Here is a 27,851-nt window from a genome sequence, read left to right as displayed (position 1 = left end):
TGAGTGAAAATAATTTTAGCTAATGCTAAAACACTGCTTTATAAATTTAACAATCTCCTATCTAGGGAAATCAACAAAAAACTCCCCCTCTTGGTGGTATGGATTTTAATGATTTTTATTCTCTATGCACAGTGTCTATAAATTACTGAAAACCAAGTATTATACATCATTTTTTATGAATGGCTGGTTTAGAACTAATATGCAACAATTCATTTTTGCGAGCATGGTTAAAAAAAAAAACTGATGAACAACTGGTTTGCGACAATAAATATCTGCAAGCATAGGTTGATTGTGAATCTTGCGGCAATTTATTACCCATGAGTAATACTTGGTTTACAGTAATGGTCTTCCAACCCCCTCAGATAATTTGTTGCTGGAATGGTTCCTAGCAGGTATTCATTAACTGTTATAAATTATAAATGTGGCTGCTTTTGTGTACAATTAGGAAAGTATGACTGTTTGACAGGGGAGACACTCCTGTAAAATGGAAATCGTCTTAAAACAAAATTTCAGACGTGTATACGGACTGCCCCCCCCCCCCCCCCCCCTCCCCCCAACACAACAAATATAAAATAAACTAGTTAAAAATGAAATTTAGATTAATTAAATTTCTGTTATACATGGACTAGCATTTTTATTTTACTATGTATATACATACAATATCAGCAGAAGACTCCATAAAGTTGGTACTAAACATGGCAAACATCATCTCACAACGAGCCATCAAGATTGGTTTGTGAAGGGCAACAACTCCATCTTCTAGCTGGAATTCAATGTCTGTGAATAAAGATATAATACTTTAAACATGAGAATCTTTGAGAGAATCAAGGAAAGTAACGTCTTTAAAAAACACGTGTTTAAACATCAGCAGATTCATTGAGTTTGGGCTTTTTTAAAAACAAGATATACATGTATGCAGTGCATTTAAAGTTTGCTCTATATGATGATTGTCTTAGTTATACAAGCATTTTTTTTTGCTATTAAATCTCTAACACCAGTAATATGTTCTTTAATTTTTTAAAGCTTTTTTAATCAGCACTAAATTTGAAAAAAAAAAAAAGAAAAAGAAAAACTTAACAAACCCTGAGTTAAAATTAACTGTCAAAAACATTTTAAATTTTTTTATCTACCAGTAAGTTTTCCAGACTCTAATCCTATGGATTGTAGCTTAATATTTCTTGAGGTGAAGAAGTCATTCTCCAGTGGAATATTAAGGTAGGACTCCCCTGTCTGTAGATTTGAGACCATCAGAATTAGATTGGGTAGCATCAGGATTTCAGCTGTCCTACGTAACTCAGAGAGACAGTCACAAGAAACTGGAACACGACCAGTGTACCAAAACTGGAGAACATATTGAAAGGCATGAGGATTCAGATCCGAGTCCATGGTAATCACAGTCTTTTTTTCCTCCATTAAACTGAGTGGATCCATCCACAACTTGTCCTCCACTTTGATAAATCCAGGAATGTTCAATAGACGACAACTGCCGTTAGTCATTGCTTCTGTGCCATGGAGACAGATATCTGGGAGTGGTGGAGCCCCACATATAAGATTCTCTTTGCTTTCTTTTACACCATTTACATTATCAGATGCAGTGCTACTCTGCCTCGAAAGAGAACCTCTTCCATTGGGTTTGGAAGAGTTTAAGAAAATGTCCTCAAACAAACTTTCTGCAATAGTTAAGCAGATTTTGTGAGCCCGAAAATGTGTCCCTTGAACAACAAATATGACATCCCCATCCTCTTGTAGCAGTTTTGATAAGTCCTCATGAGGAGCGGGACCAGGGTTTTTGATTATTGGCATCTCAGGTTTCGGGATCTCCATGGGAGCCTGAATGAGGGGGTACTGCACCCTTCTGAGTTGCGGATTCCAGAATTTCAAGTTGCGACGTTCTATTAATGTGGCCCTGCATACATTAAAGAATAAGTCATCAATGCCATATTTTGTCAGTACACTGGTTTCGTAATAAGGGGCCCCTAGGCTGGCTGCCATTTCTCTCCCACAACTTGGAGGTAAAATACTCTCATCACTCACAGCTCTAAAAGAAAATTAAACGCAAGATATATTTTCATACATTTCACAAAACCTTCTAAACTATGGATTTCAAATAAATAAGCTCTTTAAACATCAGTCAAAACTGAGACCAAGTTTGTTAAAGTGTCCATGCATGCTCTGAATAATGCCTGCAATATGTTAAATATTAAAACATATAATGCTACTGCATATTTATTACCTAATGTATAGTTGTTAGCATAAAGATGCTTTATATTTATAATAGAAAGTGTTTTTAAAACCATAACTGTCACTAAAATTTTTCATCTCGATCAACTTAAGACTCTCAATATATTTTTTTTAAGCAGTTCTTTATCAAGAGTTAACTCCCTTTCCTTATTCTTACTTATATAGAAGTCCTTTGTCCATATTCTTGTATTTCTCATTCTTATAGATGTATCTGAGGTCTGCCTGAGTCCCCACCAGGATGATGGGCGTGGCCGGACACCTACTCTTTATCTCTGGAATCCAGAACTTCTCCACATTTCTTAATGAGCTAGGCTTAGCTACACTGAAGCACAGTAAAATCACATCTGACCTGAAATATTAAAATAACATAATTCTTTATATTGAATATTCCTGTACATTTTAAATCATAAATATATTATATGAAAAGAGATTATTTTGATTTCATTACATAGATTCAGTTTGACTTATGTGAACATGATGAAACTGTAAGAATTCATTGATAATTTTATGATTGATAATTACATTGTAACAATAATTATACATAAGAATTCTGGAACATTTTTCATGCATTCAAAAAATAAACTGAAAAGTATACGAATAATTACCGGGTATGAGATCTATCTCAAAATTTTGTTTGCTTCCTCTTTGTTATAAAGTGTAAATTAAAATGGTTGTCTCTTTATCTATATATGTTGTGCCCCAAAAAGTAGCAACTGTCATTGCTATGTAAGTCTACCCAAAAAGTAAAGTTGCCAAAAAGGATACAATTAAATTTTAATTAATGACTTAACATGAAAAAAACAGCTGGCAGGATATATTTTTAATAAAGATAATTGACTGTCAATTTAATAAATCCCCAAATAATTTCAATTTCCTGGAGGAAACTAAATCCTAATTAAATTGTAGAAAATGCATTCAGATCAATATTTCTGCACAGTATTTGTGATACTCAATAGTCTCATTGCATCATCATGCAACATACCCTCTGTAAACAGTAGGGCTCGGTATCGGCTGGGAATTTCGTATTACGATATATTTCGATATTTGGAACTGTATTGCAATATGTATTGCAATAATTTCAATAAAAGTTAAAATGCTCTTTTCTTATTTTATTAAACTCCATTTATAAGCAAAGTGTATAAAACTTTTATAAATACGTTGTAAACTGTACACACAAAGGGTTAATAGATTTCATTACAGTTTGGCAACAAAATGCAACCATACAACAGAAACCTTTACCGTTTGGTACTGTTTAGCACAACTTAAAACATTTCTGACATCTTAAATTTCATATTTTACTTCATAAATCTAGAGCCCAAGCATTTTCCTGGTATATTGGTACTGGAAAAACTTATCGCTTTACGATATTTTTTGTTAACGAATTGCAATATACCGGAAAATTTATATTATTGCGCAGTCCTAGTAAGCAGAATGTAGCTAAAAGTATATAGTCTCATCATAGCATTACATAACTTCTCTGTAAGCAGTGAAGTATATAGACTTATTGCAGCATTACGTAACTTACCCTCTGTAAGCAGTGAAGTATATAGTCTTATTGCAGCATTACGTAACTTACCCTCTGTAGCAGTGAAGTATATAGTCTTATTGCAGCATTACATAACTTACCCTCTGTAAGCAGTGAAGTATATAGTCTTATTGCAGCATTACGTAACTTACCCTCTGTAAGCAAACTTTCTGTTCTTGTCATGGTAACCAAAAGTGTCCCACAGTTTCAGGGAACATCTGACTCCATCTACATTGCACCAAGACCTGTCCAGCACCTGAATAAAGAAAGAATGCTTTCTAGCTAAGAAGGCATATGTTGAAGAATTTTGTAAATAAAAAAAAATTGAATTTTAATAAGTATGCTTGTTATACTCAATAATTTTTACTTTGTTTGGTTAAAAAATTAGGTTAGTTATTCTCCCTCAATTCTCCCTTAATGTGATCAACTCTTCTAAAATGTTTTTCAGCAAAAGTGCTTTTGCTGCAATACATAATTTTCTCTCCCATGTACTTCAACCTTTTTTGCATCTTTTTATTAATTATATTCATTTGCACAGAGAAACAACTATTCTAGACAAAACAAGTTGTGTTTGTGAAACACTGAAGCCCCTGTATGGCAGCTCATGGCAAAGGTTTAAGTTTCTCAAATCCAAGCCAAAGTCCAAGGTCAAGCTCAAGAGATAAAAAATGTTGTATCCAAGGGAAAATTCTTGTCACAAGGAATACATCTGTGAAATATGAAAGCCCTTGCTGCAACCATTCAGAAATTATGGTAAAGGATAAATTTTTCAAAGATAAGTCAAACTCTAAGGTCAAGGTCATGAGGTATAAAATATTAGTACTTAAGAAAAGGTTTTGTTACAAGAAAAAGAAAAACCTGTGAAATATGAAAACCCTATCACAAAGCATTCAATAGTTATGACCAAGGTAAAAGTTTTTCAAAAGAAGGTCAAGCTCTAAGGTCAAAGTCAAATGGTCAAAAATATTGGTACCCAAAGAAAGATATTGTCACAAGGAATACACTTGTGAAATATGAAAGCACTAGCTCCAACCATTCAAAAGTTTGGCCGAGGTTAAAGTTTTTTAGGACAAACAGACAGACAGACAGAGTAAAACTATATGCACCAGAATCTTTGGAGCATAAATTTTTTTCTGATGTAGAGACAACTATATGCCCTACCTCTTGGTCATTGCGGTAGTGGTCAATGGCCCACACTGAGGAGGAGGGGGTCCTTACAAGTCGCTCAAGGGTGTAGCTTGTTCCACAGGCCCAGGCACAGATCAGACAGGTTTTCCCAACCCCTGCATCCCCCACCACAACACACTTGATGTATTCATACTGACTTCCCTCTTCTAATGACCGGTTCACCATGGTTGAATGATTTTTCTGGCTTTAATTGCTTTGATGGTGCAGTTAATTAAGGACCTAAGATGTTCAGCATGGCCCTGCAAATACATAATGAAAACATACATTATGTCTATGTTTTTACATGCATAATGATTATTCTACCAGTAAAACAAAATGAGAGAAAATCAATGTAAATACCTGATAACAGAAATATTTACACAAGATTCATATAAATGTTACAGCATAATTTATCAAAACCATGAAAATATGTCAATATGTCACCATACTTCAAACTTCTAATTTATCATTCTACTGAAATTAACAGCTGAATTAACTCCAGTTTAAAAATTAATAACTGAATTAACTCTGATCTTAAAATAATGATTTAAATTCAAACAACACTGCCTACAGCAGGACTTAGAAACTAGTATACAAAAAAAAAAAAAAAAAAAAAACTTGGAGATAGTTCAATACATGTTTGACAGAGTATTATGCTATAATAATTTATATACACAGAAGTCCATAGGAAATAAAAGCCGATACATCATAACTGGCTTAAAAATCATTAGAACCCTTAAAAATGTATGTCATTTTAACCATGTTAACAAAATGATTATTTTTTACTGGATTCAGTTATATCTTCCAGCTGTTACGTGAATTTGTATAAATACAATTACCTTTGTAATACAAAAATATTGATTATGCTAATGCTATAGCACTTTTACATGTAAATGACATAAGGAAGTGTGTATAAAATTTAAAATATGATGACAGTTGTTGCAAAAAATTCATGCAGTGTAAAATATAAATGCATGAAAGAATCTTTAATAAATATTTTCATTTTTGCTCAGCTTTTTCTGGAGGTTCTACTTCAAAGAATAAAAAAAAAAAATATTAAACAGATGAATAATTATAATTTATTTAAATATTAGGTGATTAATTTTTTTCCCCTAAAGCTTGTCCTTGACTTGGGTTATGGAACTAAATGAATTAACATGTTTAATTAACCTAGAAATAGACAGAGCCAAAGTTCATATGAAATACCTTTCTAGTCTTTTATGTCTTAATTATACTCTTAAAATAAACTTCTAGCATATGTTAATTATTTAATTGTTTATCAGCTTTACCTTAATATAAATATTTTGATATTAAAATATCACTTCAGAAACACTTCATCTAAGCCTAGGGCCAAAAAAATGATAGTCTTGTTTCCTGCTACCTGACCGACCCTATTTTTTTGTGCCCGACCCTTAAGTTATTTTAAATTTTGAAAGAAAAAAAATCGGGAATTTTCAGAATTTCATCATTCTGTCACTGTAATTGGTTTCCATGTTAACATAAAACAAGCATTTCATGAAATTCCCTGTTTTAAATATGGACTTTCATAAAATACCACTTGAGTTGTGCATCAAAAGATATGAAATTTAATTTTAAAAGACAATATTGACCTGTGACGTGTTTAATTTGATCTTGTATTAGTTCATACCCAAAAAATGCCATTGGAAAAAATAAAATAAAATAATTTTCCTACCCTATCTTTTTCTGCCTGGTAGCAGGAAACAAGACTATTATTTTTTTTGGCCTAGTCTGAAAATTCAATATCTTACTTATATCACATGCATTGTTACGTGGATTTCAGGTTTTAAGTGCTATGAGAGTGCATTATTAATGCTAGAAGTGAGCACTGTTTATGAAACTCATGTACATTGATCAAAATCCATTCTAATCAAAATAGCCTTCTGAAGTCAACATCTTCTTGTGTCATAAGATATGTGAATGCATCTGCTCCTGCGGTGAGATAGGTAAAAGGTTATCATGGTTATAGCATATGCTTGTGCAGTGAGATAAGTCTGCTTGGGTACCGAGATATGACTGCATTAGGTTTAGTAGTGAGATAAGTGAAAAGTTATATGCTTGTGAAGTGAGATAGGGAGTCCATCTTCTTTTGTAGTGAGATAAATGAGTGTATATGCTTGTGTAGTGAGATAAGTGAGTGAATCTGCTTGTGTACTGAGATACATGAGTACATATGCTCATGTAGTGAGATACATGAGTACATATGCTCATGTAGTGAGATACATGAGTACATATGCTCATGTAGTGAGATTCATGAGTACATATGCTCATGTAGTGAGATACATGAGTGCATATGCTCATGTAGTGAGATACATGAGTACATATGCTCATGTAGTGAGATAAGTAGATACATCTGCTTGTATAGTAAGATATGTGAGTGAACCTGCTTATATACAGTGAATTATTGATATCCAAGAGTGCAATATATGTTCATGTAATGAGATGGATGAAAGCTTGTTCTCTGTAGGAGATAGGTGAGAGCATGCGCTTGTATTTAAGGAATAACTGTCTAATTTTTTGGATTCATGATGTGATCAATCGAGTGGCTTGCGTGATAATTTGCATAAACGCCGAAGGCGTTTATACATAAAATTATCACGCAAGCCAATCGATTGATCATCGTCATGAATCCAAAAAATCTGAGTTATTCCTTATATTTACATGCTCCTGATTCTGCAAATTCCCGTGCTAATAGTCCCGCTTCTGTCTCTATTTGTCCCGCCCCGCACGTGATTTTTTTTTAACCGCGCCTCTCGATGAACCAGTAGATTTATGTAGAAATAAAGTATTTTTACAGTTTGTAATTTTATCTCGGACAAAGACATTGGAAATGTAAATATATCGAGATAAGTGACAGGTGCATATGTTTGTGTAGTGAAAAACATTATTGTGTATACTCATGTAGTGAGATTCATGAGTACATTTGCCTGGTAGTTAGAAACATGAGTGTTTCTGCTGAAGTAGCGAGATAGGTATCTGAAAACAACTGCAGTGATAGGAGAACACAACTGTTAGTGTAGTACATGTAATAAAATTAAAATTAGTAAAATATACAAGTCCTCCTTCTTAATATGTAGTGAGGAACTTGTTGATATCATCTTGTGTAAGTTAAGATATTTGAGAACATCTGTTTATGTAATGAAATACCTGATTGCATCTGTTTAAGTTGTGAGATATATGTGAGTTCATCTCCTTCTGACATGAGATATGTTAGTGCATTTGCTTGTATGGTGAGATGTGAAAGTGCATCTTCTTGTGTAGTGAAATATGCGAAAAATGTGAATGCTTCTGCTTATTTAGTGTAATTTAATTAGCAGATGAACTCACATATATCGCACATCACAAGCAGATGCACTCACCTATCTCTCTGTGAGACATGTAAGAGCAACAGCTTGTGTAGTGAAAAACATGAGTGAATAAAATATCTAATTTAAATCAGATTGGGTAAAATCAAATCAAATAATGGATACTGATTAGCGTTTTAAATTAAAGCCGAGTATCTGGGCATCAGTTCTTTGTTGGTTTTTTTTACTCTCTTGTTTCTTTGTTGTTGTTGGTTTTTTTGTTTGTTTGTTTGTTTTTTAAGACTGACTGAATTAAATTTGTATAAATTATACATACATGTATATCATTGATAGAATTAATTAGCATTGTAAATGTTGAGTACATTGTCTGCCCTTTGTTTTGAGACTAACCGAATTATATGATATACATGTGTGTATAAGATAAAAATAAACAACAAATGGACTTGGTAGGTATAATTTCTAGTATCAATAATCCTACCATAAGAATATGAGTTAATGTTTTTTAATGGTTATGTTTAAATTAAGCTCCCATAAAACATAAATTATTGTTCATTGATTTGGTATTAACAGGGAAATAAAATACATATTGTCTCCTGATGAGAAATTGCCAAAAGGAAAATGGAGTCATAAAATAGCAATAGATACAGCTTATCTGCAATAACTAAATGAAATCAACACTCCATTGCCTCCGTCAATTTTCTCTAAAAGGCACATAAAAGATTCTCATCTTTCAAGCATTGTTAAAACACAGATAGCAAAATTCTTTGGGCCAATTGGTATAACGTCTTTTATCATCATGTAATTTATGCATCTGTTTATTCTTAAAACAAAGAGGCATGATAGTTCATAGTTTAATAACCTGTGTTAAAAATACAGGTAACATTCCATGCCGTGTGTAATGCTGGTATAACTAAATTGCTTCTGGAAGCCTGACAAAGTCTAAAGTCCTATCTGCTGCATGAAAAATTTCATGTATACACTGTAATTTGAGCTCCTGATGACATACTGAATAGGGAGATAAATCATACAGTGAAAAAAAGTGTGTTGTATATATTTTATTCTGACCTACATTAGAATGCACAACCAATTAAAATATTTTTGCACTTAAAAATATTGAAAAAAATCTGGTACTGCTGAAGTTAGCATTATTAGCTGTCTGTATTAATATAAAGTGTATGCATATCAAAAAAATCTGTAATACCTTTTATAATTCAGTGTTACGAGCACATTATGAAAATTTGTTTGCGCACACCATTGCAGTTATGAAACTACATCTTTAAAAAAAATAATGATTCAATGCTTAATCAGACCAGTTTGTGACTTTGCTATTCTTAAATATCCTACACTTCCACACCACTTTTTTTTGCTATTTAGCATACTCCTTTAGTTTAGTCATGTCTAAATTTAACTCATATGAAATTATCTGGAAAAAAAAGTCTCAGCTAGACTGATAAATTTTCAATGAATTGTTGAAATTATTTTATTTTGCACCCAGTCACTCGGTAAAAGCACTTATAAATTTACCTGAAAGGTAGAGTTAGGTAATCCAGTGTGAAGTGTAGTTTAATTACATATACACATCCGACATGCTGGCCATTTAAACATTTCTTCTTTTAATTAAGAATACTTGAATGATTCTTTTCATCACCAAAGTAAATAGATTTTTTTCATTCTACAAATATTCTGCATGTCCTGGATGACAGTTTGCTCAAGACTAACCATATCATCCAACTGAATGAGATTTAGTGAAACTGTGAATGTAAATCTTACTGAGTGATTTAAGCCTCCTAAATAATTATTATTTTAACATAGATAACTATTGGTAGGATTTGGTAAATGCAAAAAAAAAAAAAAAACAAAAAAAACAACAAAAAAAAAAAACAAACAAACAAACAAAAGGAAATAAACATGTCTATAAACAGACCCAAAAGTTGTATTTTATCTTGAATGTCTTCAAGATTTATTCCCATACTGTAGAAAAATGCTCTCTCTAAATCACACAAAAAAAATTCTGCAAGATCATGGAATTTTTGTTCATGCAGTCAAGCATGATCATTTCTGGTATCTGATAAGATATCCTTGGATTTCTTTATATCCCATACTGTATGACCTTCAATAAATAATCTTCAGATGACCTCAGTGTCTTTCAAAGTACAACAATCATTTAACCTTCAAAACCTCTCCAAAGAATGTCTAAAAATAGTTGATTTTATAGAGAACTTTGTGTGTCTATGATTGAAAGCTTCATACGGAGCTGGGTTTTCTGATACATATAAATATAAGCACTCTCATTACAGAAAGAGCACCTGATCATGCTGATACAGAGCAAAACAAGATAAAAAAGTTATTAAATCTGGAAATAATCAATAATCATATTTAATTACAAACACCTTCTGAATTCTAAAGTAAATTTTCCTTTCTCTCAAATAATTAAATAAGGGAAAAATGGCTATATTATGTACATATTGACTGTCTTTTAATACAGGTAACAAATATCCTTGTGGCACCTGAGGCATCCAATGTATTTATGTGCTTCACTTCATAAACATGTTATACAATATTACTTTGGTGTATTGAACCAGTTTAAATGACCGCTGATAGGTTGGTCAATGTTTAGGACAACAACCTCTTCAGGGCTATCAACAAGGACAATTCAATTTTCATTTGACAAGACTAGGCTAGCCACATAATTTATTCAAGATTTTTCTGAGAATGTACATATACCTAGTTTTTATAAGTATGCATAAATTGTAGACAGTTATCATTTAAACTCCATTGGCTATATAGGCAGTTCAATTTTCCACGGGTCAGTCACAGTTTTAAATCAACACACATTTTTAGTCAATTAAAAAATTCAACATCTTTAAAACAGCCTGAATGGAATAAGTAATTATTGATATTTTTACCATGCACTTGAATTGTTGTTCAAACATGACTGATGCATGTTTTGCCTAGCCTTTGTGTAACATTTTTCAAATTAATATCTATTTAAATATACATCTTTAACTCCATGTAAATAAGAAGTATATCCGAACAATAAAAAAATCAATGTTCTCTGTAATAATGTTAATTCTCTGTAAAATAATTTTGCATGACACTATGCACGTGCAGATCAGGTACTGCATGGAGTCGTATAATTCAATTATTAAACAGCTGACCACATATTCAACTCTATCCTAGTCCATGTTGATAAAACTACGCCTTAAGCATATCTATGAAGTATGTAATTAAAATTTCTCTCATAACAAAATGCTTACTCAAAGTACATGTACAAGTCTGCAATATTTTCTGATGAATGACAGGAGTACATTTTTACGCGCGCTTGCGGGCACATTGCTGACAGGAAAATTATGTCGCATAATAGTGTCGTCTTTCGACCACGTTTTCAACAACAAGATATCAAAATTCTCCATAATGTTATTCATAAAAAATATTCATTCCGTGTTTAGAAAAAGAAAATAAACAAAATACCTGTCAACCAATTTTAACAGCAGTTTCTGCTTCTCCTTTGTTGACGTTCTGGTTAACTTCCTTCCGTCGTAAACAAAATGAGTCATGTGATTATGTGCACAGAAAATAGTTACGTAGTACTCAGGCACATGCGGAAAAAGGAGGATGGCGATAGACATCCGAAAAAATAAAGACGCCCTTCTTAAGGCATACAACGATGTTGTGGATGAAAAGACGCCAACAGATTGGTATATTGATTTACTTTAAAAAAACATTAATGCTCAACACATTGCAAATAGCGCACTTTGTTGCATTGTAACGATTATTAGTCAAGCTTCCGCTTTAGGTTTTGTTGACACTAGAAGACTTGTCAACAGGTGCGCCGCCTTCGTCTTGGAACATGATTGATAAAAGAAACGGTTAATTTTAGATCTGGAACTTCTGTTCTCAGCATTGCCTTTTTCGAATCTGATGATTTTTTTTCCGAGAAAAGGGGTGGGGGGTGGGGTCTAAGTGAGTTAACTTCACTTAATCAGTGAATATGATTATTTCATGCTAACTTCCTTTTCATTTATCATTTCAATCATTAAAAATGTTGGAGGAGATGGAGGAAATACAATTATTAAATTTTTAAGTTCAACTTGAGATACCAACAGGATGTTTCAAATTATCTCACTTAATCTGTTAATGTAACTTAATGTGCTCATTAATTGATACTTTATCAGGGTTCTCATTAACGCAAGAATCTGCATCCTAGACGCAGCAAAATTACTTGGGACGCAAGGTTCTTAAAAACGATGCGTCCGCGGACTCATGATCGGATGCGTCCTCGTTAGCGAGAAAATTCAGGTAATTTCAAAAACGGGGAATTTAGATGTTGGGATTTGTCAAAGAAATATTTAATCGAAACCTTCCTGTAACTATCATAAAGTTCATCCAAGAAATAACTTTTCTTGTACTTATTTCTCTTTTTTTTTAAAACAGGGATTGATCATAATTAAGATACTTCATGTTTATTAGTCCATAGTCATAATAATGTCGCATGCCAAACTCCGACAGCTGTAAACACACTGCAGCTTTTTTTTTTTTTAAAAAAAACACACACTTTTGAATCTTGAGTGTTATCTACATGTAGAAACCATAATTACTGCTTGTATACACAATGCGGCTTGATTATCTCGTGAATTTCACCCAGTGCAGACGACCGACAGGATTAGTTACGCCTCATTGCACATGACACCTGTGATTGTATACAGTCAACTTTCGGGTACTAGTTGATTATGCAACAGTTAATTTTAGCTTTATAAACACCAAGTTAATTTTTTTGGCAATTGATTACGTGTGTATTTTAGAATATGGCTTGAATGCATTACCAGTTTATATACTTGAATATGTTAATATTGCGTAAACAAACTGATAAAATGATAAAGATTTATATTGATGTTTGGATGGAGGGATACTGCAATAATTTAGTTGGGACTCAACATAATTATTCTGGGACGCATCAAATTTAGCTGGGACGCAACCTTCTCAGAAATCTTGAGTCCTGGGACTCAAGTTAGCAAAATCCTAGTGAGAACCCTGCTTTATAATTATTTATTGCAACTCGGTGTAGTCTGACATTATCTACTTATACATTAAATTGTAGAAATTTATATGTTTTTCCTGCCAAATGCAGATTAATATATTTTATCTTTAATATAAGAAAGAAGTCTCATCATTTCATTTGATATTTTGGTAAAAAAAAAAAATAAAAATTCAGTTACTGAGAATAAAGGAGAAGGGCATTTTATATAAAATACAATGTAAATCTGATGTTTGGTGAGTTAATCATGAAAATTTTGAAATTAAATAAAGTATACAAACTATCATTCTATAATCATTTTTTTTCTTTATTGCTCATTTCATTATTTCTCTAGGATGGTCATGGGGTATGAAGGACAGACTGCCATCCTCAAGCTTGTTGGAACTGGAGGTATGCAGTATACTAATTATTAAATACAATGTAACTTCAATTACCCAAACCCAGTGAAACTTACTTTCAAAAATGAGATATCTAAGGTCTAAGGATAAACACTTTTATAGTTAAGACTTGTTTCAGGTACATGTATGTATAAGTATGAAGAATAGACTCCTTATGACATATATCCCTCTGACTTGTTTGACATATCAGGTTCTGAAATTATTGCAGTTCAAGTGTTTATGTTCTTCTGATAATTAATGTTTGTTTAACTTAAATCTCATCTGCAAGCTTAAAGCAACTTAATAGAACATCCTTGAGCAGCTTTATATCAGTATTTAGACATTTTGTCTATATTTATATATTATATGTTAGTCGTTTTACCATAACTCAAAGGTTAAAGATTAATGATGATGCTGTTAGCAAATACCTGCTTATAACAGTCATATTTTGTTACGAAAGTGTTGTAGTTTAATGAATTATGGATGTTCATTTTAGCTGTGTATGCAAAAAGTTTCACTACATCTTCTGTACACATGTATATTTTACTACACCTGTAGTACTGGTACGTGTAACAATTACCAAAGAATTATTTGGACCCAAACAATATTTTTTCCCCTAATATTTTCAACATAAAATTGTACATTTTTTAGCATATGTAGTAGTTCAGAGATTTGATTTTATGCATATATATATTTCATTATGTTCAAGAGTGTTTAGTAACTAAAGATATTCTGGTTGTAGGTGGAGGAATTGAAGAAATGACGGAGGATCTCAATAGTTCTAAGATTATGTATGCCTATTGCAAAGTTTTGGACCCTAACACCAACCTCCCAAAATATGTCTTGATTAACTGGGTAAGACACAATTACTTTAAATATTCAAAATTCATGCTTAATTAAATTTTCCATTGCATAGGTATACTCATCAAGTAGTATATTTTATCCCGTACTCTGGGAGTTTCTTTGAAATCGCACATTAAAGAAAGAAAAATAAATTGTGTTTGAGCGTACTACGTAGTAACATGTACCATCAGAACTTTATTTTATGTTTTTGACTTTATTTCAGCAAGGAGAAGCAGCTCCTGAATCCATGAAATTCAAGTGTACAAGTCATCTACGAGATGTGGCTGCATTTGTTAGAGTAAGTTTCTGTAACAATAAGGACACTGAGTGTATTGTAAGAGTAAGTTGCTTTTACAGTAAAGACACTGAGTGTATTGTTAGAGTAAGTTGCTGTTATTACAGTAAAGACACTGAGTGTATTGTTAGAGTAAGTTGCTTTTACAGTAAAGACACTGTATGTATCATTAGAGTAAGTTGCTGTTACAGTAAGGACACTGTGTGTATTGTTAGAGTAAGTTGCTGTTACAGTAAGGACACTGAGTGTATTGTTAGAGTAAGTTGCTGTAACAATAATGGCACTGACTGTATCGTTAGAGTAAGTTGCTGTTTCAGTAAGGACACTGAGTGTATCGTTAGAGTAAGTTACTGTAACAGTAAGGACAATGAGTGTATCATTAGAGTAAGTTGCTGTAACAATGTGGACACTGAGTGTATTGTTAGAGTAAGTTGCTGTAACAATAATGGCACTGACTGTATCGTTAGAGTAAGTTGCTGTTACAGTAAGGACACTGAGTGTATTGTAGAGTAAGTTGCTGTAACAATAAGGAAATTGAGTGTATCGTTAGAGTAAGTTGCTGTTACAGTAAAGACACTGAGTGCATTGTTAGAGTAAGTTGCTGCAACAATGTGGACACTGAGTGAATAATTAGAGTAAGTTGTTGTTACAGTAAAGACACTGTGTGTATTGTTATAGTAAGTTGCTGTAACAGTAAGGACACTGAGTGTATCGTTAGAGTAAGTTGCTGTAACAATGTGGACACTGAGTGTATTGTTAGAGTAAGTTGCTGTAACAATAATGGCACTGAGTGTATCGTTAGAGTAAGTTGCTGTTACAGTAAGGACACTGAGTGTATCGTTAGAGTAAGTTGCTGTAACAATGTGGACACTGAGTGTATTGTTAGAGTAAGTTGCTGTAACAATAATGGCACTGACTGTATCGTTAGAGTAAGTTGCTGTTACAGTAAGGACACTGAGTGTATCGTTAGAGTAAGTTGCTGTTACAGTAAGGACAGAGAGTGTATTGTAGAGTAAGTTGCTGTAACAATAAGGAAATTGAGTGTATCGTTAGAGTAAGTTGCTGTTACAGTAAAGACACTGAGTGTATTGTTAGAATAAGTTGTTGTTATTACAGTAAAGACACTGAGTGTATTGTTAGAGTAAGTTGCTGTTACAGTAAAGACACTGACTGTATCGTTAGAGTAAGTTGCTGTTACAGTAAGGACACTGAGTGTATCGTTAGAGTAAGTTGCTGTTACAGTAAGGACACTGAGTGTATTGTTAGAGTAAGTTGCTGTAACAATGTGGACACTGAGTGTATCGTTAGAGTAAGTTGCTGTTATAGTAAGGACACTGAGTGTTTCGTTAGAGTAAGTTGCTGTTACAGTAAGGACACTGAGTGTATTGTTAGAGTAAGTTGCTGTTACAGTAAGGACACTGAGTGTATGGTTAGAGTAAGTTGCTGTTACAGTAAGGACACTGAGTGTATCGTTAGAGTAAGTTGCTGTTATAGTAATTACACTGAGTGTATTGTTAGAGTAAGTTGCTGTTACAGTAAAGACACTGAGTGTATTGTTAGAGTAAGTTGCTGTTATTACAGTAAGGACACTGAGTGTATTGTTAGAGTAAGTTGCTGTTACAGTAAAGACACTGAGTGTATTGTTAGAGTAAGTTGCTGTAACAATGTGGACACTGAGTGTATCGTTAGAGTAAGTTGCTGTTATAGTAAGGACACTGAGTGTTTCGTTAGAGTAAGTTGCTGTTACAGTAAGGACACTGAGTGTATTGTTAGAGTAAGTTGCTGTTACAGTAAGGACACTGAGTGTATGGTTAGAGTAAGTTGCTGTTACAGTAAGGACACTGAGTGTATCGTTAGAGTAAGTTGCTGTTATAGTAATTACACTGAGTGTATTGTTAGAGTAAGTTGCTGTTACAGTAAAGACACTGAGTGTATTGTTAGAGTAAGTTGCTGTTATTACAGTAAGGACACTGAGTGTATTGTTAGAGTAAGTTGCTGTTACAGTAAAGACACTGAGTGTATTGTTAGAGTAAGTTGCTGTAACAATGTGGACACTGAGTGTATCGTTAGAGTAAGTTGCTGTAACAATAAGGACACTGAGTGTATCGTTAGAGTAAGTTGCTGTAACAATGTGGACACTGAGTGTATTGTTAGAGTAAGTTGCTGTTATAGTAAGGACACTGAGTGTATCGTTAGAGTAAGTTGCTGTAACAGTTAGGACATTTGAGTGTATTCTCATTTTTTGAATCGGTGTTGCATTTACCATGGGTACAGATATATTTGTTTTGACATTCAGAAATGTACATATTATTGAATATACAGTAAAACTTTTTTAGGATGTCAGATTCTATACAAGGAAATCCAGCTTGTTTGAAATGATTTAGAATTCCCTGTCAGATTTTTAGAAATAATCTTTGGAGCAAAAATCAGTCTTAAAGAAAGTAGTTACAGTTATTCCCAGATGTAATTTTATCTCATATATTGTTCATTTATAGCAAAGTATGTTTCAAAGTTGTGGTATTTGATGTGCTGAATATAAATATAAAAAATGTGTACAAGTGTATATCTTTATATATATGTTTAAGAAAGCCTTTGTTATACATGTACATTTAATGCACTAAATACATATGTAGGCATGCATGTATTCAAACTATGTGAAAGGATTGTATTATAGGCTCCAAAACCCACCAAAGGTCCTTCACTGCATTCAATTAAAATTCACATTTGTAGATACACACTGTATGAATTTAAATGATTCAGTGTGCCTTGCAGGAAGTAATTAGAGAATGTTATCTTGTTTTAAATGTATGAGTTAACAGGGAAATCTTTCTGAAAATGAATACTCTTGTGCATTTGATTATCAGAAATTTTATTCCAAATTTAGGGAGTCCACGTGACTGTGAATGCCAGGACAGAAGAAGACGTAGATCCTGATGATATTGTTAAGAAAGTGGCTAAAGCATCGGGGGCAAACTACAGCATACACCAGGAGAAACCAAAAGCTCCACCCCAGAAACCAACTAAAAATATCAAAAAAGAGGATTCCCCTGGTCCTGTGGTATATAACACAGTTATCTCCCATTATAGCAAATTCAATTTGCCTTATTCACTTTTTCCCCATCATAAGCTTGCTATCCAAAATTTCCCCATGGCAAGATCCTGTATTATTTTATGTTTATTGATTAATTTCTTTCAGGAAATAATTATTGGAATGATACTTACATGTATCCATATCAATGCATGTAAATTGAGTGGTACTTAGTTTTGAAAGAAAATATTATCTGAATGTGACTGATTAGAATCATTAATTTAATATACATGTAAATTTTAGAATTTTGTTTGTGATACCATTATTTATAGGGCTCAGTCTATCAGAGAACAATAGCAGCTAAGGATATCAACAGTAAAGCAAGGGACAAGTTCTGGGCAGAGACTGAGGTAGCTCACTCATTTATTCAAACAATTCAAAAGTCCAACAGGGTGCAACTACGCAGCTAGGTAAAGGACTCCCATATATACGTCAGCCTATGCAGAGGTTCGGCAAAGCACGTCACGTTAAAACAATACAAATGAATCTCGATGAATAAATACTATATGTTCTTTTTAAAACGCACTAAATACTTTCGTTTCTTATAAATGTTATAAAGATAAATGGATGTGGAACTTATCTTGCCATAATAGCACTTAGCGTATGCAGAATGAAAGCAAGCTTGATCTCGCTGTACTTACTGAGATGACGTCATTTCTTAGTTTGACACGCAGTTTTATCTGTATTTGAGGCGTAGATCAAGCTTTTATCGTAGCTTGAAATAAAAATAAATAGGAAGCATGCGTAGTCGGGCCAAAAGAGAGACATATTCTAAAATATATTAATCCACATTTTATTGTTAAACTAAATTGATAATGTGTAGACTTTATATAAAGCCGTAGGGAGCACATTTGTACAGTAACGTGCTAGAATGACAGGTCCAGCCCCTCGAAAATGTCAAAAGTTCAACGATATCCGCTTCACTATAAATTCTGAATTTTTAAACACGTGTAGCTATTATTCCTACTATTCTGAAAAGTGCTGGGAGCTGGTTGTACGTTGTTTATTTATTCCGTAATCTAACATTATTCCAATGCGTATTACATTTTTGCCTGGAGTTTATAGAAAGACGGCTAAATTCTAAACAATTCTCGAGCATGAGGAAGTTGCTCCCAGCACTTTTCGGGTTAAGGAATTTGTCTCAAAGAAAACAAAATAGATTTTAAAGCAGAAAGATGCCCGTATATCGTTGAACTTTTACGATCTTTGTAGTAGTACATATATGGTCCAATTTTAAACCTGTCACGTGACAAACAGCTGATGTAAGCGACGTCACTTTGGCCGAACTCAGCAGAGACACGATATATACAAATGCGAACACCACAATTCACATTTATCAAAACTACTGCTGTTAAAAAAAATATTAAAATTGTATTCATTTTCCCTGAATATATAAAGGCGTATATTTCATGGGCGTCCTTAACCTAGCTGCGTACGTTTGATTGAATCAAATGTTTTTTAAAATTAACCTTACCAAATCAGTTGATCCAAATATGATTAATTTAGTTACATGAATATTAGATTTTTTAAAGAGTATATGAATTGCTTATAAACTATAAATCTCCGAAATTTACAATTAAAATTCCTTTGAGTCAAATTTAGTAGGCATTTACTACATAGATTGTCATTTGTTGTATTCTTCAGCAAATGTAAATTAGAGTTTAAGTAGGAATGTGTCTAGTTAAAACAGAAAACCTTGCAAAATGTGATGAGAGTAAATGTTAGCTAAAATATATTAGGAAGTAAACGATGAAACAAAGCATTCTTGTAACCAATTGTAGAAAAAATTTAATGCATCTCACCACAATATAAGGAAATTCATTGTTTAAAAAAAAGTGAGAAATTCAAACAAATTAAAAAAAAAATGACTCCTATCAAGGGCAAATAGTGAAAGGGAAAAAGAAAATAATTAACAAAGGTAAATTAATTAAGAGCATTTCATATCTGTATATATACTTGTTCAGAAAGAGGAACAGCGACGTATCGAGGAGGAAAAACAGAGACGTGTGAAGGAACAACAGGAACTAGAGAAAGAAAGGAAAGAAAGAGAGGTATCCATTGCATGCTGAGTGCACATGTACTCTAGGTATCTGTATATTATATGGGTGCTGCAGTGAATATTTTAGAATGGTGTGATGTGTATTTTCATAGGTTCTTTTTAAGCAAGGTATATCAAAAACATTTCATGCAGACCATATCAAAACATCTATATGTGCTTATGAATCTATGAAGCTACTCCTTCTTGTAGACTTTTTATTTGTTAATTTTTTTGTATGTGTTTTTGGAACTTATAATATTTTGGTTTCATATGTAGTCCTTGGTTATGGGTCTGTCTTAGCAACTTCTTTAAATCTAGAGATTTCTACAACAAAACGTGTTTGAGCACTTTTTATGTGTGTTAATTTGCATGTACATGTAAAACAGATTCTTTAGGCTTCACGATTACATATAACTTATGAAAATTATTTACATAAAGATTTATGTAAAAATAACACAAAATGCAAAGGTAACAACTGTAAGAAGATTTTACCACATGAATGTTGGGTGACAGAGTAAATATTTTTGATAAATTTTAAACATGAAGTTCTTTTGAATGACATTTGGCTGCTCAAGATATACATGTGTTGATTTGATTTAGTTTGCAGACACTGCTTATAATTGTTTATTTACACCTTACATATTATGTGTCATTAATAATATATTCTTTTTTTGATTTTGCAAATACTTTAGTAGAGAATTGCATCGAGATTAACTTTTCTTTTCATCATAATCAGAATAGATATTAGCAGAGTTTTGTGTATTTTGAATTCCCTATCATCATACTGTACCCGTTTTGATTATGCTGATCTATTCATGCTATTCTGTAAATCTGACTGTTAAGTATACACTTTGCTGAGTACAAATTTTAGGTTCCCTCTAGCATGTCAAAGCACAGAAACCAGTGGTATGCTTTATATTTTGAATGCATCAAATATTTGTGATCAACATAACTTCTTAATAGCATGTGATTTTAAAGTATTAAGGACAAGTAAGAGAGAAGTAATTGATACATGTACATTGAATTATGATTAATTAACAAGAAATCCTTTCAGTTCCTGATCGTTTATCACAACCATATCCTCTATACAAATTCCTGCAAAATTACTGTGCCTGCACAAATAGCACATTATTATTACCCATATTGAAAGTCCTACAGTTTATAATTCACTGTTCTTGTTTACCTGTAGTTGCTTCAATATTCTTTATATATACTGGTAGTTGAATAGCTAGAAATTTGTACAGCTCTCTTCTTTAGTGTAGAAATTATTTATCTTAAATTTTTGAAAATGCAATAACAGAAGTCATAAATTTTATATTATAAACAAGAAGTTCTGTTTGAATCCTATAATGTATATTTAGTCATTCAACTACATATAAATAAAATGAAATATTCTCAACATATTAAATTACATTGTATTCAACTGCTTAATAAAACTTGAAAAAAAAATCATCATACATTTATAAGAAGCTGCTCATTACTTTTGTCAAATTCATTAATTTCTTGAGTAATTATGTATATATATCTTAATACTTATCATCTATACATCTTTGTAGGCCCGTGAAGCCCAGGAAAGAGACAAAATCGTGAATGAAAAGATGAAAGCTGCCCGAGAACAGAAGGTCCGAGAAAGAAGGGCGAGTGAAATTGAGCGTGAGGAACAAAAGAAGAGATGGGTATGTGGAAAAACATCATTCATTTTAAGTCTTGAGTGTTGTGAGTGATTTCTGTTTCCCCTTATTTTGGTGTGAAGTGCATTGTACATTTATCTCAGTCATGACACAAATTTAAAGTTTTTGCTGAAAGGCTGGTGTGTTTTGTGTATATTATTTATTGATTATATACTTCAGCCATGCATGCTTATGTGTATTATTATTCAGCTGTATTCATAATACAAGTGTAATCGTGATAGTCAGACATAAAGTTTTGGTTTTCAAGGATTAATATTTAAAAGTGAAGAAAAAGAAATGCATATTTATTCTGTATGATGCTGCAAAATTCCTTCATATCAACAAGATAAAACATCAACATTTGTGTGTGTGTGTGTAATACTTCCTCTGTGATTTATGAATTTCATATAATACATAGTCAGATTCAATATTTAGATGGTCACATCATTTATCATTGATCTAGTCAGATGTTATTATATAACTTGTATAGCTGTTTTAGTAACATTTAACCTCAGTTTTATTTTTAAACATTTTCTTAATATATTTTTTTATTCTCACTCCATAGACATAACACTTTGTTACCTGCACAATCATTTATTTTCTGTTTGATATCAATCAGTCATTAATTCATTTACATATAGAGTGGGGAAACCAGTGTAAGTACACAAGTACTCAAATTTTGTTTCCATTTGGATATATATCTCACAACCATGCAACAATGGCAATTAATTTTGCATTAAACACTTTCTGCATGATGAAGGAAAATTAATATCTACATGATTGTATGCGTTTCAAGATTCTTTAAGATACATTCTTGTATATCAACTTTTTAGCATGAAAATGAAAGCTTAAAGTAGGAAAATTATAAGGAGAATACAAAATATTCTTATTTAAGAGTAGTAAGCGGATTCTTAAATTGTTTTCTGTAAAAATAAGTGAAAATGAAGAATAAACCGACATAGCTGTTCGCTTTTTTGCTTTCAGTGAAATCTTTACTAATATAAAACTTGTTCTTTCTAACATTTTTACATACAGCTACATTTTCTCTAAACAAAAATGTACATCTCAACCTTTTGAATAATGACATAGGCAAAATTTTGAATTGCAGGCTTAAAACATTACTGTAATTTTTAGTACAAGCACACTTGTATTTATAAGTACTGTATATGTGAGAAGAGGCCTGATAAAAAAAAAGAGCATTAAAAAGGTTTTGGTAGCAGTATCTGTGAAACACTTGCATGTAAACTCTAAGAAAACAGTATACACAAGATATTTATGCATTGGTGACCATGCTTAAAGAGTGTAAAAGTCTGCTAAGAAATGGTATGCAGTAAGATGAGTTGCAGCATTGTCCTTCCAACTCCTAGAACCTGGTACACCAGTCCTGCATTTCCTGTGATTGTACAACAGTTATATATACATGTAACCAGCCTATTACAAATACATGTATATGTTTACACTTAGCTATGAATATATCATCTAGTGATTGTATAGGTCTGAGACCACAGGCAAATGGAGACACCCCCCCCCCTTTTTCCTCTGACATTTCTCTTCCATTCTTCACTTTTTCCACTCAATTCCTGTTCTTATATTAATTTTTAATAATAATTTCTTTTATACAGTAAATGTAGCAGTTAATATATATCAGCTTTAAAAAAAAAAAATACATTTGTTCAGGGAGGGGGATGGATGGGTATTATTGAAAGCAACAAACTGACCACGATTTCTACTGAATAACCTGAATGATAAAAAAAATAATACATGTATATGTAAAAAAAAGTATGCAAAATAATGATTAGATTTTCTTTTAACTTCACAGAGATAAAGATTTTCATACACTTTTTGCACATGGTTGTCTCTGCAGGAACAACAACAACAGGAAGCCTTCAAGGAGGAAGAGGAAAGAGGTCGCCGCAGTGAGGCCATCAGAAAGGAGAGAGCCGCGGTAAGTCTGATACGGAACAAAATGTCAATTATGGCAACTTCAAACTATCTACTTGTGTCCCTTTAGATAGATGACCATTTACAGTAAATACAAACTTGCCATTTAGAGTTTATGTATGTGTCAGAATGACATGTTTTCAAAATTGAATTTATCCATTTGGAATTGCCTAAATCAGTCAGTCAATGGTTAAAGTCACATTTTAGACCTTCTTGTATTATGTCATTCACTATAAGTATAGACATGTTTGCTTTTTTTGCTCATAACATTCACTTCTGTTTAAATAATGATTACCTACATGTGTATTTTTTTTCCCCAGGAAGCTGCCCGATTGACCAGTAGTAGTACAGCCAATGCCAGAGCATTATTCAAAAGACGAGAATCCGAGACTGAGGATAACCAAGTGTCTAGAGCTCCTCCACCCCCAAGGTAAAATTTTATTGATGTGTATATTATGTCAGGATATAAGATTGGAAAATTTTACCCATAGTTGAAAAAGTGAATGTTTAATAACTGAACAGTTTGAAGATGAAACAGCCAGGACCAAATACTGATGACTTTAATTTTGGTTCAGGCTATTGACATTTATTTTTTTTGTAAAAATACTCTAAATTTTTTATGACTGACCATTTATGGGTAATATCTAAAAATTAAGGATGTGGTCCTCTAGAAATGCAAGTTACAAATTATTTGAAATTATATGAAACAAAATTTGATGTGGCCAATGATTTGTGTTTTTCATGTAATTTATTAGGTCTGACATTGCACTTCTTGGATAAAGGTCCTGAATTCAGAACAACTGAAATACTAGTATTTCAGTTTAAAGGAAAGAGTTTATAATTAGTACTACGGTACATGTTTAAGTACTTACCAAAATGATTTTACTTTAGATCTTGGAAAAATAAAATCTGTTTATTTTAACAGAAAAATCCAGCATGGTTTCCTTAACAACCAGCAGCAGGAGGAAGAACCAGTGCAGAGAAAACAACCAATCCAGCTACCCCAAAATCCACCCAAACCAGAGCGCAGTTTTGCAGAACCAGAACCAAGTGGGCCTTCCTTCTCCTCTCCCCCTCGAGAACCTTCTCCTCCTCCCAGGGAACCCTCCCCACCCCCAAGGGAGCCATCACCACCCCCCAGGACACCATCACCTCAGTTGCCAAAGGTTCAGAGGAGTGAACCAGAACCTCAGCTTCCTCGAGCCAGGAACCTCCTGGCACAGGGACTTCCTCCAAGACAGGATTCGGACGAGGAGAATAACAACGAAGATGAATGGGGAGAAGGTAAGGGCAAGTTTCTGTTAAACTGAAGCATATTTTGTATTGTATTTTAGGAGAATCATTTCTCATTTAGATTAAGATAGAATGAACAAGGAGTGTTTTAAAAATATTAGCTTGAGGCTGCGTAATTTCTTGTTGAAGGGATGTAAATCTATGATTTTGGTTTTGAGATATTTTGGATTTTTTTTATCAGGAACCTATTCTAATTGTAAGTTGATTTGTTAAAAAAAATATAAAAAGCATGAAGCATCAAGTTCATCTTATATTTAAGTCTTTACATCTGTACTTTAAGGATGTACCATTTTTCATAATCTCCCTTTTCCAGTTTTTAATCTATTCTGTTTTCAGGCCATTTAATCTCATTGCAATGTACATGTGAAATGTGATACTATTACATGGTATTGAAATTTAATTTGAACAATTGTAACAGTAACTTTTATTAGAAAATTAGTGATACTTAGATATTCTAACTTTCCGTAATAATCAAATGTTATTTAGTACAGAAAATTATTGTTATAGACTTTATGAATATAGATTTATTTAAAATACCACACACTCAGGGTTATACTAGGTTACTAATTCATCCATCTCTCCTTTGATTTTTCAGTTCATCTTGCACAAAATTTCTGAAATTATTATTAGTTTCATTCCTTTTTCTCTGAAGACAAGAACTTAAATCTCTTCTTTTTTCTTTGTTTTTTTTTTTTTCAGGGGAGTGAGTACATGCAGTAGAATGACTGGTATTATAATTTTTTTTACCTTTCATTAGATAATGCTGAAGAACCACATATCCCAGCTGTGGTGTCCCACCCCCCTCCAGATGAGGATCAGTACCCTCCAGAAATGTCCCCTACTCAGAATGGGCATGACCAGTATTACGACGACCAAGAACAACAGCAGCAGTACCAGGGAGAACAGAACACCTCTGGAATCCTGCCAGAACATGGACTGTGTGCCCGGGCACTGTATGACTATCAAGCAGGTATCTATGTAGTAGTGTAAGATACACATCGCATCGTACTACATGTAGCTCTGACTAGTGGTTTAACCCTTTACCTCAATCGGTAGAGCACTGGATTGGCATGCCAGAAGTCCTGGGTTCAAATTCATTTGGAGGCACATACATGTTTCTGTTATATACATAATAAGGTGGATATTTACCATGATAATGGAAGGATAAAACATTCATAGATAAAGAGAAATATTCACCTTACTGGAAACAAAGTTTATCATACATGTACATGTACTAAGAAATCCAGGCATGTGCTCTATGAAAGAGGCATATAAATTTTCACTTTGTGAAAGAATGATGTATTTATGGCATAGAAATAGGGAAGTTGAATTTGCCATGCATGCCAATGTAAACGTTGTCTTCAATAAATTAATTTCCTTACTCATTAGTGTACCTAAATCTGTATTTTATTTACACTGTATAAATAATTTTATTCACAGCGGATGAATCTGAAATTACCTTTGATCCAGACCAAATCATCACAAACATTGAACAAATCGATGAGGGATGGTGGACAGGGATGGGACCAGACGGAAGCCATGGGATGTTTCCTGCTAATTACGTGGAATTAATTAATGGATGAATGTGCCTTGCCACTTTTAATGAAGACTGCTGATCTAAGTGATGAATAAAAGTTTATATCCACTGACATAGACAGTTCAAAATCCATGTAGAAGATATCATGATTTGAGTATTTAGGAAATATTGTAATTGATATGTTCAAGTAATTTTATCGTTGGCAATTGTTATTGATAAGGGAAAAGGAATGGTATATACATGTAAGAGCTTAGCTTTTCTATAAGATTGGTGGAATTAATCAATTTTATGCAATGTAAACAAGCACGCCCAGCTTTTATTTATACAGTGATCCCTCAAGGACGAAGTATTCTATTCCTCTTACATATCACATACATGTACGTGTACTTTATAGTTGGTGCATGTTTAATGTTTATTATTTACACTAAAAAATCATTCAATGATTCATGAATTGGAAATATACATTGTACATGTTTGTGCATGTTTGGTTAGTTAAAAGCAATGAATATTTACATGTATAAACATATTTCCTTCATTTTGAGATATTTAATCAACACACTTGCTATAATTAATCTTACAAAAGCTAGTCTTAATTGTCTCTGTTGAAAATCCATAATAACTCTTAGATAGTTTTATTTGTAGATTGTGATATAAGAGTTTTTGTAAACATTCTGCAGTATTTTGTGTGTAAGTGCTATAAACTGACTGTATATGCTTTATTTTTTTAATGATAAGTGTAAAAGGAATGTGAAGTGTTTTCTGCATTTTGATAAACTGGTTGAAAAAATTTAAAATTCGTTGCAAAGAAACACCATTTAGTTAACAGGTATACATAAGCAATCTTTTTTTTTATATACTCTGTATATATAAAATCAGATAATTTTTAGCTGTTCTTATTTTGTATATGTATGATGCAAGTATATACACACTACAAAATCTCATCAATTGTAATTCCCAGAATATCCATTTTGCATACATATTAATCATACGTATCCAAGAGTACATGAACATGTATGAACTGTGTATACATTGGGTAATATATTTCTCAGCTCAGCTGATTTGCAGACTGAGAAGCTTATTTTGTACAGGTGTGTTTTTCGTTAAGTTATCCACTGGTATAATAATACATTTTTATTTTTTTTTTCTAAATGTATACAGTTTGAGATGCATTTTTAAGTATTCACAGCTATACAGTTTAGGTAGGACAGAGTAACATTTGCATCAGAGCATTGGGATGCATGTTTTGTACCTGAAAAATTGACATCATATCGGTATGCATACTTAGTGGCGGATAAAAGTGTTTTATATAACTTCTACATCTATACACATTTGTTTACTAACAAAGTATGATATTAGCTAGAAAAAAAAATGAACATAAGAATGATATAAGCAACTGATATCTAGCTGTCACCTGATTTTTAACTGAAACAATCCTGTGTACTGGATGTGAATATATAATAAATTATTTGATAAAATTA

At 32.6% G+C, this 27,851-nt stretch overlaps 2 protein-coding genes across 5 annotated transcripts in view; one reads left to right on the top strand and one right to left on the bottom strand.

Annotated features, from left to right (window-relative positions):
* The window catches only part of LOC133202691 (rho-related BTB domain-containing protein 1-like), a 20,724-nt gene extending 8,865 nt beyond the window's left edge, over nucleotides 1–11,859 (bottom strand). Inside the window, exons 1-6 of the mRNA XM_061338548.1 lie at nucleotides 11,728–11,859; nucleotides 4,928–5,193; nucleotides 3,919–4,022; nucleotides 2,399–2,590; nucleotides 1,131–2,038; nucleotides 659–777 (exon numbers count right to left, since the gene is read on the bottom strand). Of these exons, the coding sequence (XP_061194532.1) occupies nucleotides 659–777; nucleotides 1,131–2,038; nucleotides 2,399–2,590; nucleotides 3,919–4,022; nucleotides 4,928–5,119 (1,515 nt within the window). The 5' untranslated portion in view covers nucleotides 5,120–5,193; nucleotides 11,728–11,859. The remainder of the gene's footprint in view (nucleotides 1–658; nucleotides 778–1,130; nucleotides 2,039–2,398; nucleotides 2,591–3,918; nucleotides 4,023–4,927; nucleotides 5,194–11,727) is intronic.
* LOC133202692 (drebrin-like protein B) lies at nucleotides 11,810–27,851 on the top strand. Of its 4 annotated transcripts, XM_061338549.1 has the most exons (15): nucleotides 11,810–11,954; nucleotides 13,626–13,681; nucleotides 14,411–14,523; nucleotides 14,735–14,809; nucleotides 17,691–17,864; nucleotides 18,167–18,244; nucleotides 19,859–19,945; nucleotides 21,489–21,608; nucleotides 22,244–22,258; nucleotides 23,467–23,547; nucleotides 23,864–23,973; nucleotides 24,469–24,827; nucleotides 25,018–25,032; nucleotides 25,594–25,806; nucleotides 26,277–27,851. In XM_061338549.1, exons 1-15 carry the CDS (start codon nucleotides 11,872–11,874, stop codon nucleotides 26,417–26,419), a joined length of 1,722 nt encoding a protein of 573 aa, XP_061194533.1. In that variant the 5' UTR covers nucleotides 11,810–11,871; the 3' UTR covers nucleotides 26,420–27,851. The 4 variants fall into 4 exon arrangements, with proteins under 4 accessions (XP_061194533.1, XP_061194534.1, XP_061194535.1 ...); XM_061338550.1 differs by lacking the exon at nucleotides 22,244–22,258; XM_061338551.1 differs by lacking the exon at nucleotides 25,018–25,032.

This window comes from Saccostrea echinata, unplaced genomic scaffold (genome assembly GCF_033153115.1).
Source record: "Saccostrea echinata isolate AGI-Se365-2 ecotype Australia unplaced genomic scaffold, CSIRO_AGI_Sech_v1 ptg000047l, whole genome shotgun sequence".
Lineage (NCBI taxonomy): Eukaryota > Metazoa > Mollusca > Bivalvia > Ostreida > Ostreidae > Saccostrea > Saccostrea echinata.
The sequence above is the reverse complement of the archived record's forward strand: the minus strand, read 5'-3'. Positions and strand labels throughout refer to the sequence as shown.

What these genes read in the sequence shown, in the direction of transcription:
- LOC133202692 (XM_061338549.1), top strand. Translation starts at nt 11,872, where the DNA reads ATGGCGATAGACATCCGAAAAAATAAAGACGCCCTTCTTAAGGCATAC. An exon ending in GAAAAGACGCCAACAGATTG is followed by an intron (nt 11,955 to 13,625) that starts GTATATTGATTT and finishes TTATTTCTCTAG; the next exon opens with GATGGTCATGGGGTATGAAG. An exon ending in AGTTCTGGGCAGAGACTGAG is followed by an intron (nt 18,245 to 19,858) that starts GTAGCTCACTCA and finishes ATACTTGTTCAG; the next exon opens with AAAGAGGAACAGCGACGTAT.